Source organism: Papio anubis, chromosome 2, assembly GCF_008728515.1.
Source record: "Papio anubis isolate 15944 chromosome 2, Panubis1.0, whole genome shotgun sequence".
NCBI classification, from domain to species: Eukaryota; Metazoa; Chordata; class Mammalia; order Primates; family Cercopithecidae; genus Papio; species Papio anubis.
In genome coordinates, this window is record NC_044977.1 from 77,749,197 (window position 1) to 77,764,791 (window position 15,595).

General features: G+C 39.7%; 1 protein-coding gene across 3 annotated transcripts in view; it reads left to right on the forward strand.

Annotated features, from left to right (window-relative positions):
• The window catches only part of CADPS (calcium dependent secretion activator), a 494,204-nt gene that overhangs the window by 370,982 nt on the left and 107,627 nt on the right, over positions 1-15,595 (forward strand). The window contains exons 15-19 of one of the 3 annotated variants that reach the window (XM_009200406.4): positions 474-575; positions 2,074-2,137; positions 2,536-2,659; positions 5,005-5,073; positions 5,944-5,961. In XM_009200406.4, the coding sequence (XP_009198670.3) occupies positions 474-575; positions 2,074-2,137; positions 2,536-2,659; positions 5,005-5,073; positions 5,944-5,961 (377 nt within the window). The remainder of the gene's footprint in view (positions 1-473; positions 576-2,073; positions 2,138-2,535; positions 2,660-5,004; positions 5,074-5,943; positions 5,962-15,595) is intronic. The other 2 variants (XM_009200417.4, XM_009200423.4) reach the window with 2 other exon arrangements.

The window sequence follows — 15,595 nt, forward strand, 5'->3', positions numbered from 1 at the left end:
ACCTACAATTTAGCAATATGGACCAGGTGAGTGTCTGTCCCAGGTACAGAAGAAGCTGTTAGCCACCAATTGATAATGCCAGCTGTTCCAAACTTTCAAGAAAACAGAAATCAGAATTGCATTCTCAAACTTCCCCAATTTAAAAAAATGTTGGCAACTGGTTCAAATTTCTTAAAAAGCTGTGAGCCAAACCGAACAAGTTCGGGGGCTGGACTTAACCTTCAAGCCACCAGTTTGTACATTTTACCATTTCACACGAAATGAGCTACAGCTCTGCACATGTTTCCAAAATGATAACCCAAACACAACCCATCCGCTTTGGAAGCCAGCCCTGACTAGCTGGGCTTCTCCTTAGGTCACATCGATCATTGTAGTTGTTTCTTCTAAAATGGACAGTTTCCTCCTGCTAGAGATTTGATTTGATGGTGTCAGCATATGAGGTTCCCGTCATTTCATGACATGTCTTCTTTCAGGCCTGATGGAATCGGAACTGTGACTGTTGAAGAAAAGGAACGTTTTGAAGAAATCAAAGAGAGGCTCCGAGTTCTGCTGGAAAATCAGATTACACATTTTAGGTAAGGATCTGGGGCTGGAGGGTTTTAATTAGGAGATGAGAGTGGGAAGGAAAACTAAAGGGCTTAGTTTTTCCAAAACTGTAAATCTACCAGAGGATGCATTGGATATTTCGAAATAACTGAGTAGAACAAGCAAATCAATCAGACATGGTTCCACAATAACCAGGAAACTTCGTATTCTTAAGTTCATGTTATTTCCACTTAAAGAACAAATTCTTCCATGTTTGAGCTCACCCTGGTCATCAGTCTGTTATAAAATGTTGAATTTGAAGCTTCTTCAAGGGTCCTAAGTAAAAATAAATAAATAAAAAATCTTGTGAATCAGAACATAGTGAACAAGGAAGGAAGGCAGTGGTACTCCTAGGAGAGTCTCCACTTTCTCCACTACCTCAGAAACAGGACTAGCTGGCTACACAGGGAAAGAATGAACCTTGGATCAGCCTGGGTGGGTTGAATCTCCCCTGCATACTCAAGAGAGCCAGCAGGTTCTGCGCTTGAACCTTACGCCACATAGCCCACTTCTCCCTTGGAGCAAATTAGGTGTTTTTAGTGCTGTCCTGGTGGTTCTGGACCAGAGATCCTGAAACAGCAACTGAAAAATAATAATAGCATTTCTAATGGTTCCTGTTTATTAAATACTTCCTATATACCGATACAGAACTGGAGGCTGGAGAAGTATTAACTCATGTCATAACAACTTTGTTAGTTATCATAATCCCCATTTAAACCAGGAATAAAATGAGGCTGAGAGAGGTTAAGGAACTTGCCCAGGGCAATCCAGCTGGCAAGTGGAAGAAGTGGGATGCTTACATAAGATAGTCCGGGTTTCAGTAGCCATACTAGTCTCTCTGTCCCAGGCACAGTGTTCTGAAGGGCCGGTGACAACCTGAAACCAGTCACTGGAACTCGTAGTGGTACCTGACATAGTTTTTTTCTGTGGCATCAAAATCCTCCTGGATAAATCTTTATTGACCATACACTATGTGTAAAATGCATTACCAGTAGCAGAAGGTCCATAACAATAGGAAACCACAAGCAGGGAAGGACAGCTAGCAGAATCATGAATTTGCTCTAAATCCACTTTTCTATTCCATATATCGATCTTTTGGGGTCTTAAGTAAGTATATTTGAATTTCAGCCTGTTCCAACTAATACTTTTTTAATGCCGGTCTCGATAATAACATATAAGGTCACATTTGAGCTAACGAATAGTTCTCCTTCACAATAGAAATCTAAACAGAGCCTTATGTCACCACTCTGAATATTCTTTTCTGCTGCAGACATTTGCAGAGTCCCTCTTTAGTCATTATTCACACATACACATATATACATTATATACACACATATATGGTGTGAATTCAGATTAACATAACACAACGTGACAAAATAAAAAGCATTTTCCATTCCTCAGAGAGAGTTGCTATAGGAATCAAATTGCAGCATATTTCATGCTAAAATGTAATAATTTAGGCAACCTGAAGAATTTTGTCTTTTTTAGGTATTGCTTTCCATTTGGTCGACCTGAAGGTGCTTTGAAAGCTACTCTCTCACTCTTGGAAAGGGTAAGAATGAAAGTAAAAGATAGATCACATATATATAAAAAGACATAAGCATAATTGTAATGAAATGTTTTGGTTGAATGACCTAGTTGTAATTTTTATAGGATTTGTTTACCATTCATCAAATATCAGAATAGAAGCGAGGAAACTGCCAAAACTCTTGATATTTTATCTTCAAACTCCCAAATGGGATGTACAGAAGATATGTTCCTAGCCCTTCCCTGATTAATGGGCGGCCTTTGCCAATGCTTTGCAATTCTGGTGCTTTCTCTTTAAGCATGGCTCTCAATCCGTATTAAGTCACAAAGAACTGATTTTAAACTTTCACACTTCCAAGAAGTATGGATGAGTGACACATTTGCTTGAACCTTCTTAATTATCCCTCTTTTTCCTACTTGAAGGTTTTGATGAAAGATATTGTTACCCCAGTGCCACAAGAGGAGGTGAAAACAGTCATCCGTAAATGTCTGGAACAGGCTGCGTTAGTCAACTATTCTCGGCTCTCAGAGTATGCCAAAATCGAAGGTAAGGCTCCCTTCTGCCCCCAGTTTTGAATTTAAATTTTGCTATGCCTCCCTGGGGAAGTCTTTCTCTTTTCTGAAGGGCACCCGAAAACAGTGGTCCATCTGAGTATATTAAGCTGAAACCTGGAAGCACTTGAAATGTGGAAGTTTCCTTGGCTGTGGCCAAGGAAATGAATTAAAAGACATCACAGGGGCTCAGAAAACAGCCTTTGTAAGGGAACAATATTGAAAACAGGATGTTATCAGATAACTAAGGTCCTTCTGAGAGTCTGTGTTGGCCCTAAGTGTCGGCTTTGTGGCTGATGTTTTCCTATAAAGGAATTCTCTAGAATTGCCACCTTCTTTAAACAGAAGAAAATAAAGCAGTCTGTTGTCCGCTGCTGATACCATTGGAAGCAATACAAGAATTGCAAAGAGCAAGATCAAGGTTTTGCCTCTTTCTTGCCCCTGAAAGTACCTTGTCCTTTGGTAGTGTTTCAAACTCAATGGCAGGTTAGTGCTGAGCCATCTATGATGGCTCCAGGTTGGCTTTAGATCTCATTCATTGTTGTTACACCAGACCTTAGATGCTTGTTACCACTGCCCTCTCAAGTTTTAGGGAAGTGGTCACTGATGACCCAGTAATCACCAAAGGCGCTTTGAGTAAACTCTACTTGAGAAGATATGGTTCTTTGGGATCTATTCATTCATGAAGGTATTAATCACTTTTCATTGTTACCCTGTTGGCTGCTATAGGGTGATTTGAAAGTCACACCCAACTTGACCAGTGGTGTAAGTGTATAAATGTGGAAGTTCTGTGTGCAAAACTCAATGTGTCCGCATTCTGGAATCTGATGTTCTCTCACACATGAAACATGACACCTGACTAAAACTAGCAAATGCGCATTGTCTGCCTCAAGACAACTGGGGGGAAAAGAAACTAACCAACCACCCAGACCCCATCACTTACTCTGCCAAAATCCTTGTTTCCTTAGACAATTAGGTTAAGAATATGTCAAATTCACAGTGTTCTGTACATTACACGTCCTCCCTCTCTCAATTTTGTCTGTCTGACAATGCAAATTGTGTACCAGTGGTAATGAATTCATTGTTATGCATCCAGGGAGAAACACTTAAGAATTGGGCACCAAAAGGATGTTTATCAACTCTTGACTTGGTAATGAGTGACAAAAATAGAGGAAAAAGAGGTTGTTAAAGGGCTATATTAGCAAATAATTGTTCCAGCATTTACTGTCCCAGGATGTAATGATTGGTTGTATTTGGTAAAGTCAGCCAGGTACCTAACAATTCTAGGCAAGGCCAGAGATGGGATGGGATCAAGAAACGTTCTGTTGCCATGGCTGCTGCCTCATAGGTCTTGGTCTAGCTATTACTAGTCTTTTGGTAAGATCTGCTCTCTTCTTTCAGATAAATCTATCCAAAAACAAACTTTAAGATCTGTAAGTAAAAATGCATTCATTTCCAAAGTAGATCAGCTGGTCTGTAATTTCCTTTTGTGCCTCAATTCTTCTTGGTTGTGTTAATTATCTTTTGCACTGTGACTTTTAGGTCTGGGGATTCTTTGAAGAAACCAATTCTTTTTTTTCAACTCTCTTTTCAGAGAAGTACCTCATTGCACACTACCTGCTCTCTTCCGCTTCTCTCCTTCCTTGTCCGTGATTGGCTCAGCCACTTTAATGTGACCTCTGCAAAAGTGTCTGAGACACCAATTTCAAAGCATGCTGGGATTGTTAATTCAGACAACCCAACATCCTCTGGCTGCATGTATCAGGTTTTCTTTCATGAACATAGTCCACCATAGGCTGAGACATTGCAGCCTGAAAGATATTACTAACAGACAACTTTCTTTTACAAGGCTCTGATCCTACCCGCAGAGAAGAAATCTTTCACTTTTTACATTTGAGCCCCTCTGTGAGAATTAACAGCTTAGTTATCTGAGAATTCTGGAAAGAAGTTGTAGTAATATTGCTGGAGACTATGTTTATGAAGAAATACCTCAAGAGCCTTAGATACTAAAGTCTGAAATCCTTAGTATCTTGGAGCCTTAAATCAATGAAATTTTGTTTCCCTTTACTCATGATGTTTTGGTCATTGTATTCTTGCAAACAGCTCTAAAGAGACGTGTAAAATCATGGTCACAATCTCTCTCGTGACTCACGGCATGCTGAATGGTTAATCCAGTAGATCTCCAATTTTGAAGCTCCTTTTTCTTTTATCCTGTGTTTATCCCAAAATACTCTGTGGCTATTTTCCTTTGAGCTAATGTAACGTTTTCCTCTAACCTATGACCTTTAACCTCTTTACCTCTGACCTAAGCCTCTTGCATGCCCAAATCCTCTTTTATAGGGAAAAAGAGAGAAATGTATGAGCATCCTGTCTTCTGCTTGGCCTCCCAAGTGATGGATTTAACCATTCGTGAGTACCTACCACCTCCTCACCATGCTGTCTTCACTCTTTCTGTTTTCATTATTTCAAGAAAATCCAGATCCAAACCAACTCACTCTCCTTGCTTCAAGTTTTTTAGCATTGGCTTGTCTGTTGGTTCTGTCTGTGAAACCCAGTGTGAGAAGTCCAGTCACTTTTTAGCAGCCTAAAACAGGTTAGACAATTAAGCCATTTGTTTGTGATAAACTCAGATTTGTCTGTAAGTTTTTCAGTTATTCTCTGTCTGTGACCTGAATGCATTTTTACTTTGCTTGTGTGTAACCCTAATTTGTAAAGTGCTTGTCACTGGTACACAATCAAAAGGTAGCAGCTAGGCTGGGGAGCAATGCGTTAGGTGTCAGATAAAGGACATTTGGGGCAAAATCATGCCTTCTTTTCCATGTTTAAGATGCCAAATTATTATGGGTATGAGATCACACCAGGTGGTCCATTCTTTGTAAAAATTAGATCTTATATGCCTCCTGTCTGTTCTCTATCAAGCTGGGAAGCTTTTCCTTGTTCCCTCTGGAGATTTTGACTTGTCCTTGTCCTCTAAACTTTGCCTAGAACATATGACTTAATTGTCACTTGGAGAGTTCATGTATGTTTCATAGCTTGATTTCACATTAAACTTAATTTTACTAATTTTCTATTTGTGCAGCATTTTCCACCTCTGTGAAGGAGACTTTTTTTGCTGGCCCCCAAACTTTGGGGCAGTGGGAACCCAAGGGCAACTTTTTCTTTCCAATATCATGTATCACACATAAGTGGGGGGCATTTTGGTCCACTTGCTCATTAATTCTGCATATGTGTTCTTGTTTCTCTCTCTTCTCTCCTTGTTGTGCTCTCTCTTTCAAATAGAGAATCAAAAGGATGCAGGTGAACCAATTGTATATGCATTATAAATTATCAGGACTGTTGAGTTATATTCAGTTTTTGTTTTTGTTTTTCAATAGCTCCTTAAGGTATGTACTCCCAGAGAGCCATGTGGAGTTGCAATAATACTTAAGGAGTTAATTTGTGCTGTCTAAATACATCTCATGCCCATTAGATGTTGACCTTTATAGAGCAGAATTTCTGAAAAGGCATAAGCTTTAAAGGAATAGAATTCTGGTTTGCTGCAGAGCTTCATTTCATCCTTGGTTATAGGATTCCAGTGATTTGGCCTCATGTGCATTTTTTAAAAAGTTATTTAACCAAATGAATCTTCCTCTTTGTTTTTCATTTCTTTTTTCTGTTTTCTGCCCTATTGAGAAGTTCGTGTTCTTTGATGAATGTTTATCAGCCAAGACAGAGAGAAGTTGTGTCCATGTTGTTCTTGTATGTATCGCGTGATAAAGCAGGAAGCATGGACAGGATGACCAAACAGGGGCTGTTGCTGGAAGTTTTATTAGAGGAAAGCTCTTGGAAAGTTCTGGCTTTGGAAATTTTCTTCTTGTTTGGTCCCAAAACTTCTGATCCTATTTTGAGACTAGGTCTGACTTAAAACTTTAATAAATTAGAATGCAGATCATCGTTTTTATAGTCTAAAGGGTTGTCAAAAATAACTATCAGTTAGTCCAAATTAACAGTTGAGCACATTTCAAAACAATTCGGAAAGCATTCCTGAGTACATTCCAAGCATAGGGATACCGATAAGTATTTGAAGACTCATAAACCTATGTTCAAGACACATGAACCTTTCTCTCTGGTAGGAAGATATTTATTCAATCATTTATTCACTCATTCATTCATTTATTAGACAAATGGTTAGTGGGAGCCTACCCTGTAGCAGGTACAGTGTTAAAAGCCAGAGACTATGTAAACAAGAGGGAAATAGCTGTTAGCCTCATGGAGTATGTGGGCAAATGGGTGTATATATGTAAATAAGTATATTGCAAAGCCTATTGGTAGAGTTATGTGTAAGAGGGATGGGGCATTGTCAGAAAACCATGGAAGTCTTCAAGAGATGGTAAGGATTGAACTGCATCTTGAGAGATGAATTAGAATAAATGAAGGGGAGCTAGGATTGGGAATGGAAAGTCATCCTACATCAAGATAGTAATATGTGCAAATATGTAAAACCAGATAGCTAATAAAAAATAATGAATGCTTATTTAATGCATATCGTGTTCCAGGTATGATTCTAAGCATATTATTAACTTATTTCTCCTCAAAAGCCCTTATAAGAGGGAACTATTATTACTCCCATTGTACAGATGAGCAAACGGAGGCACAGAACTTAAAAAACACACATCCAGAAGTATAAGTGGAGCAGCTGGAATCTGAGCCCAGGCAGAAGCCACCCTTTTAACTACTCTGTAATTCATTCAACATAGCTGCAAAACAGAGTGAAATGATGATAGTAGTGGGTGGGTGCTGATGATGGCAAGGTAGGCAGGGACAGGACTTCAAAGGTCTTTCTATGCCATAATAATGCTGAGTTCAGACTGTATCTCGTGGTTCAAAATTTCTTAACTTGAAAATCATGCCAACTTTTGCATGCATATGGATTTTTTCAGAGGAAAGATTCCACAGGTCTCAACTGCAAAGGTGATGAAGAGTCACTGAAGGCTGTTTATGCAAAGGGATAGGTTGGTGGTTTACACTGCAGAAAAATCACACTAGCAGGAATTAAGAGAAAGGACTGAAGAGAGGGAATAGGGTAGAATTGGACTTAAAAGTTAAGGTTAAAGCAGAGATGGGTTTGAAGCTTGGTATAGTGAAGTTTTTTCTAAGTATATCAGGTCTCAATTGCAATCATAATCACAATTACTTCTTCCCTGGCCTTTAAATTTTTTCTTTCATACCCCTTCCCTCCCCTTTCAATTTTCTTAATGAGAATAGAGCACAAATTCATGGATAGGTCTGCATAACCAACTGTATGGAGGTGGTAAGGCACCACCGGAGTTACACGTGCAAATTGTGGGGAGGTGGATAGAATACTGGGGACTGAAATATGGACAGCTGCTGAGTCCTTTAGTCAGACTATGCTTTAAGAATCTACAGGGCTGGCCGGGCGCGGTGGCTCAAGCCTGTAATCCCAGCACTTTGGGAGGCCGAGACGGGCGGATCACGAGGTCAGGAGATCGAGACCATCCTGGCTAACACGGTGAAACCCCGTCTCTACTAAAAAATACAAAAAACTAGCCGGGCGAGGCGGCGGGCGCCTGTAGTCCCAGCTACTCGGGAGGCTGAGGCAGGAGAATGGCGTGAACCCGGGAGGCGGAGCTTGCAGTGAGCTGAGATCCGGCCACTGCACTCCAGCCTGGGCGACACAGTGAGACTCCGTCTCAAAAAAAAAAAAAAAAAAAGAATCTACAGGGCTATGCAGATGGCATTTTGGTGGACTTATGCTTTATGTCTGGTGGCATTATTAGAAATTAAATGTTCAATTTAATTACAGTACCTCCAAAAAAAGATGCAAAAGCCTGCTAGTCTATGAAAGAAAAGCTGTGACTCCTGCAAATGAATTCTATTATTTTAAATACATTTCCATTTAAACCGTCACACATTCTGAACCAGAAAGCTCTGAGAAAGTCTACACTACTATTGCTGTTTTGCTTCAGTTCTTGGCTAAATACTTGCATAATTTTCTGAGCATCATAACGATTCCACTGGAATTTGAAATAAAACAACTTTTTCCTTCAAATATGCCAAGGATTTGCAAAATCAGACAGATGATGATTTGTAGATAGACAGCAGATAGATATAGACAGAATAAATAGGTAGGTAGATAGATAGTAGGTAGGTAGGTAGGTAGATAGATAGATAGATAGATAGATAGATAGATAGATAGATAGAGAAATAGGTAGGAGGAAAGGAGAGGAAAGGAGAGGAGAGCGGGTAGATGGGTGGGTGGGTGGATGGATGAATGATGGGTAGGTGGGGAGAGAGAGAGAGAAGAGAGCAGCCTCCTATGAATCCATGGGCCTAGGCCCTGTGCTAAGGGCTTCTGATTCAATCTTAACTTTAGACTCATAAGGAAGGCTTTATTTTTGCACCCTTTGCAGATGAAGGAGCTGTGATTCAGACAGGATAAGTAACTTTCTGAAGCAGGATTTGAACTCAGGTCTGTCTGAATTTAAATACCATGCATTTTTGTCTCTTTCTACCATGTAGACTTTTTAGCTGATGTGGTGAGCACTTAGACAATATCCATTCATTCAATGGATAAGGTCAAAAGTATAATACCTACCACTTTTCACATAGGAAGACTACAAATTAACAGAGCAGTCCTTTCTGGAACTGAATCATTGACAAAATCTTTACATTGTAAAGTCTTCCCAAGCGCAGTTGAGATTTCCCCAAGGCTGTCAAAGAACTGTGGACTTTTTTTCTCTCCAATTGACAGAAACCTTCTAGATCAGGTCAAATCTATCGAAAGGACTTCCAGAAAGATTCTGTGATGTTGAGGTTTTGTATCTTTCTCTGTCTCCAGGCAAATTTCCTACAGATCTAAGGCTTGTTGAAAGAGAGAAAGAGAACCAAGCTGGTAAAACCCACTAAAACATAGAGCCAAGCCACCACCCCACAGTCTTCCAAAAGGGACCAATAATAATAGTGAATTCAATAATAGTGAATCTCATCCCCACAAGATGGCCATTCTGAGACAAGGACCATCTCATGCTTCATGTCTTATACATGAGGGACTAAGTGTTTCTCTTTTATTTTATTTTATTTTATTTTTTAATTTTTTGAGGCAGAGTCTTGCTCTGGAGTGCAGTGATAGGATCCTGGCTCACCGCAACATCTGCCTCCTGGGTTCAAATAATACTTTTATCTTGGCATCCAAAGTAGCTGGGACTACAGGCACACACCACCACGCCCCGCTAATTTTGTATATTTTTAGTAGAGACGGGGTTTTACCATGTTGGCCAGGTTGGTCTTGAACTCCTGGCCTCAAGTGATCCACCCACCTTGGCCTCCTAAAGTGCTGGGATTACAGGCATGAGCCACCACACCCAGCCTTTCCACCCTTTTTGTTTCAGTGGTGCATGAATCAGGGTTTCCAAGACCAGATTATTCTGTGGACTAGCACCTCATCTCTACTTTACAATAAGCGATGGGGACAAAGAGAAACGTGTTTTAAACACTGTCACCAAGAAAGATTTTGGGAAAAAAAAAAAAGGATGTGTTAAAATATGTCGTGAACCCACAAATATGAAATCAGTGTCTCTCTCTTCTATCAGAAAAAAAGATGTGATGTTGCAGATGATGATAAATGTTGTTTGTTGAGAACTGAATATGTGCTAAGTAGTTATGCATATCTCATTTAATTCTCACCATGACCCTGTGAGATAAGTGTTTTATTACCATATTTCATTGAATCTAAAGGTCCATCAATTATAAGATGCGCCATTCATATACTATATTATGACATGCTATCAAACATAAGATGCATCCGGATTTCAGAAATGTTAAAATGTGCCTCTTACTTCAATGAAATAAGAACTTACGCATTCATGCATAGAAATTCATGAAGTAGAAAGATGTTAAGTCACTTCCCCAAGGTTAAAGAGCTGGTTAGTTGTAGAGTCAGAATTTGAACACGACCCTGTTTAATTCCAAAGTCCACATTTTCAACTTCTACACTATAAAATGCTTGTGACTTGTTAGCAACGAAATTGTATGACACAAAGAGGTTTCTTGATCATTGACAGGTGGAAAAATCAAGGCCCGGAGAAAAGAAGCCAGGTTCAAAATAAAATGAGTAGTCAGTGACTCTCTAGTCTCTTGTCCTGTATGCTATTCAAGAGCCGTCACCACCCCACAAGGCCTCCTTACCTTTCAGTCAAGACATAATGGCCCCATCCACAATCCATTAACTGGTCTGAGCGTCCAGTAGGACACTCGATGACATCCAGCATCCACATGTTAGAATCATATATGTGCAACTCCAAGAAAACACTACCTCAAAACCAGCCTAAGCACTCAATGATTTGTTATACCCCAAATTCAAATCTTTCTCCTGCCTCCACTGGGTTTTCTAACCTCTGTAACCTCACTTTTATTTTCTGTAAAAGGTGCTAATAATGGTTCCTCCCCAGAGGATTATTGCAAAGATTAAAATACATATTCCAAATAAATCTCTTAACACAAATGCCTGGCACATAGTAAGTGCTCATTTTATATATACATATATATATGTGTGTGTGTATATATATATATATATATATAAAATTTGTTTGAAAGTATTTAAAAGGATGTTCTTCCAAGTTGAAATGTATAATATAAAGATATCATTTCATTTCAGAAATGAATCATAAAACAGTGCTTCTTAAACTTTAATGTCCATCTGAATCCCTGGGGATCTTGTTGAAATGTAGGTTCTGATTCAGCAGGTCTGGGGTGGAGCCTGGGAATATGCATTCCTAACAAGCTTCCAGGTGATGCTGAAGCTGCTGATCCAGGGATGGCACTTTGAGGGTCAAGGGGAATATAAGAGGTATTTAAATTGTCTTTCTATTATGAATTTCAAACACAACATTGCAGTCTCCATATATATTTGTTAAATACCCACTAGGTTCCAGGAGCTATACCAGATACCAGGGAAGTGTGTGATGAGCAAAAGCAGTTATGCTCCCTACCCTTGTTGAGCTTACCAAAAAAAAAGGTAGAAAACACAGGCATGAAACAAGCAATCACAATCTGATGATGATAGTAAAGGGAAGAAGCAAGGTGTCACAGGAATGCAGTACAAGGTGATTTTACCCAGGCCAGAGTCTTTGATTGCAGAGCAGGGGATAGTGCCAGAGAAGGGCATGATGTAGGTCAAAGGCTGGACCCCCAAGAAGTACTGACTGGGGTGTTCCCTAGCCTTGTTTCACTGTTTGCCTCTATTCATCATCCCTCCAGATGCTCCAAGCTCCTGCCCAAGACTGCTTGTGGCAATGTACATAAAAGTTTATTTGGGGACTAAGTGGGTACTTAGTAGTACTACTGAATCAGGGAAAAAAAGAACTCAAATAGCCTAAGCAAAAAAAGAGAATTTTTTGGCTCATGTAGCTAGGAAATCCATGGAGGAGTTAGCCTCAGAAATGAAAAATGTTCATGTGTTTTCATATCTCCAACTACTAACAGGCTTCTTTAATGTGACTGGAGCTAATGGTTGAAGTTTGCGAAGCAACATGCCCACAGATAGCACCAGCCTTTTATCCTAGCTAATGACTCCAGAAGAAAAAGAGCATTCCTCTCCAAGCAACTGTATACAATTCCAGAGAAGGGCCACAATGGCCCAGGTTGGGTCACATGCTAACCCCAGAGCCAATAATAGTACTCATGATGGTATGAGGTACTATGGTTGGCCAGATGTAGCTCATGTGACTGTCCCTGAAGGATACTTTCCTTGGAAGTCCCACCAAAATAACATGGAGTAGAGAAGGTAACTCCCCTGAGCAAGGTTCTTGCACATAAAAGGACAGATTTCCAACACAATGTCCATGCAGAATTAAGCTCACTTTTCTTATATGCAACAGCTGAGCCCTAGGAAAGAAGCCTGAGTTGGCATATGATACCAAATTAGAGGAGAAAAACCATCACAAGAGTGTTATTTCTTTCTTTAATTTAAATTAATTTGTATTAACTTAAATAAAATTATTTTTAATTATCTTAAATAGTTTTTGTTTTTGTTTTTTGAGACGGAGTCTTGCTCTGTCACCCAGGCTGGAGTGCAGTGGTATAATCTCGGCTCACTGCAACCTCCACCTCCTGGGTTCAAGTAATCCTCCTTCCTCAGCCTCCTGAGTAGCTAGCTGGGAATACAGGTGAACACCACCACAACCAGCTAATTTTTGTATTTTTAGTAGAGACGGGATTTCACCATGTTGGCCAGGCTGGTCTCGAATTCCTGACCTCATGATCCTCCCGCCTCAGCCTCCCAAAGTGCTGGGATTGCAGGCATAAGCCACCGTGCCCAGCTGTCTTAAATAGTATTTAATTGAATTTAGACACCTGACGTTATTCTCTGGCTTGGAAGCTTAAGATACGATGTTTACTATTCAGAATTCAGCTTAGTACATTTGTTAAGTAACCAGGAACTTTGGATAAGAGATAAGAGGTCCTGTGTAGTTTGTATGTATACTGAAAACACAGAGTATTTTATTTTTCATGAAAGCATTGCATTGGACAGGATCCACTGAGGATTCCCTTCCACTGATACTTGATGACCTACCCTGGCCCCAGCACTGCTGTAGGCCCTAGAAATACAGAATTCCCTGGCAGAGGGGGAGATAGACAAATGTATATAATTTCCTGTTATCAAAGGCCAGAAGTGCTCAGGTAGAAGAGTCAACAGAGGAGCTGAACCTTTGCTATGATGGCACTCTCTTTTTATGGCATATGAAGGTATAACCCTTATCATGAAGGGAAGCTCTCAAAGGTTTTTAAGCAGGAGCATGACAAGTTCAGATGTGTGCTTAACAGAGATCACTCTGACTGCTGCATGGCAGAGAATGAACTGCAGAAGAGAAAAGGGACTGAAGGCTGCCTTGGAGGCTTTAGCAACAGTTGAGGTGGAAATGATGAGACCTGAGTCACATGCTCACCCCCTCGGCAAGAGTGTGGATGCGCACGTGATCTAGTATGGTGTGAGATAAAATCAAGACACATTTTGAAGGTAGACTAGACAAGCTATACCACCTAAGTCCTTACAGGGAAGAGACAATGATGCCTCCAATGAAAACATAGGAAAAATCCATGATCCATCCAATAGCCTTTATTAACACATACTTTAGACTGACCTAGAGCTGGAATCTTTTGAAAGGGAGTGGATATTGGAGAATCAAGGGGATCAAGTATACATAATAGACCATCCCACTAAAGAAATTGTATTAGATTTCAACCTTGCATGTTTTAAGCCTATGTAGCCATCATTTTAGGGAAGCTGGGTATTCAGGATAGTATAATGTGGCTATCTGCTTAGCTTTCTGTTCCTACTTGAGCTTTTATCTACCCCCACCCCCAAATCATAGCAAATTGCTACAGGCTAGTTATTTTCTGTAATTGCATAATACAAACACTAACATCTTCAGCAACACATCAATAGGCTGGAACTTGGTAACAAGTGAGTTTCCATCAATCATATTCATCTCTCATATGATATTTCAGAGACTGGCAATTCACTAGCTGGAGCCAGAGATGGTCAGGTTATTTAAGGGCTAATTGGAGTGTCTCTCGCTCCCGGATGCATCTCTTCCTTGGCTTAGATGAGCATGCAGCGGAATTCTCTTTTTGTTTTTCTGCAGTCACATTTAACTCTCTCTCTGGAAGCCAAGCAGATTTAATTGTGTAAACATGAGCAATGGTAATTGGGTAAATGAAGTTGGAAACCAAGGTATGATGTTTTTGTTTTGCTCTGTGAGGAAAAAAAAATAGGGAGCTTGTTTTTCTATGGTGGCAAACCTCACTGTCAGAATTCTGGACAGACAGTTGGCAGGAGGAAATCCCTTTATGAATTTCTCATCAAGACCCATTTAGCTGAAATATGTATCTGCTGCCTCATGGGTGATGGATCAACCCAGGGGCGCTTTATTGTTTTATTCACCACCAGATCAAGTCTTTCTCTACCCAGGTTCACTTAACTGGGTGAGAATGAGTCAGGAATTTCCATGAGAATTGCACATGCAGGTAACATGCATTCATTGAAAGAGCCATGAGGATGAATTACCAGAAATGCTCTTAACTTTAGGCTGTGCTGTCAGTGGAAAACCAGATTTTAACAAAATATAAAATACGGAGTACTATTTTTTATGATAAAAGGATTAGTAGTTGCTTCCTTTTAAATGATTATCATTTAAAACTGAGTCTTCCAAATTCTATTTGCACACATTTTTTCCCAAACAATTTGAATAAGAGGAAACTGGTAATTTTTTTGTCCTGTATTCTAAACATTAAAATGGTCCAGCAAGAAAAGGATCTCACCAACTCTTGTTTTTAATGATGATTTTTACTAGAATATTATATTTTATCCATATTTCTCCATCTTTTTTTATTAATGTCACTAGAATTCCATTTCCTATATGCCTGCAGTAAAATTCATTTTCCCAGTTGAAAATTCAAGCAAACCAAAAAGCAAACTTGGCAATGGAGTATGTCCCTCTCACCATACAGATTGCTTTATAAACCAGAACTATTAGAAAGGAGCAGGTCCAAGGTTAATGAGACACTCATTAAAGAGAGAGAATTGCAGAAGCTGATAGTGCTCTGTGCCTGTATTGAAGGAGAGGCTATTGTTATAAGATGTTTGCTGTGCTGATATTGTAAACCACATGACAGATGGGTCAAGTGCTGATTACAGTATTCTAACATTTGGAATAGCAAGTAACATATTTGATAAGCTGGCAAGTTTTTATATATGATTCAACCCACAATATAAAAGCCACGAGAATTCCAAATTGAAAATAATTAAATGAGCTGGAAACAATCAGATACCACACATTTTCCCCCAAAATGACAGATTTTGACATGTTGAAATTCCACAAAGGGAGCAAGAATATTTCCTAGCTCACTTGAACTAATAACGGCCCTTCATCTG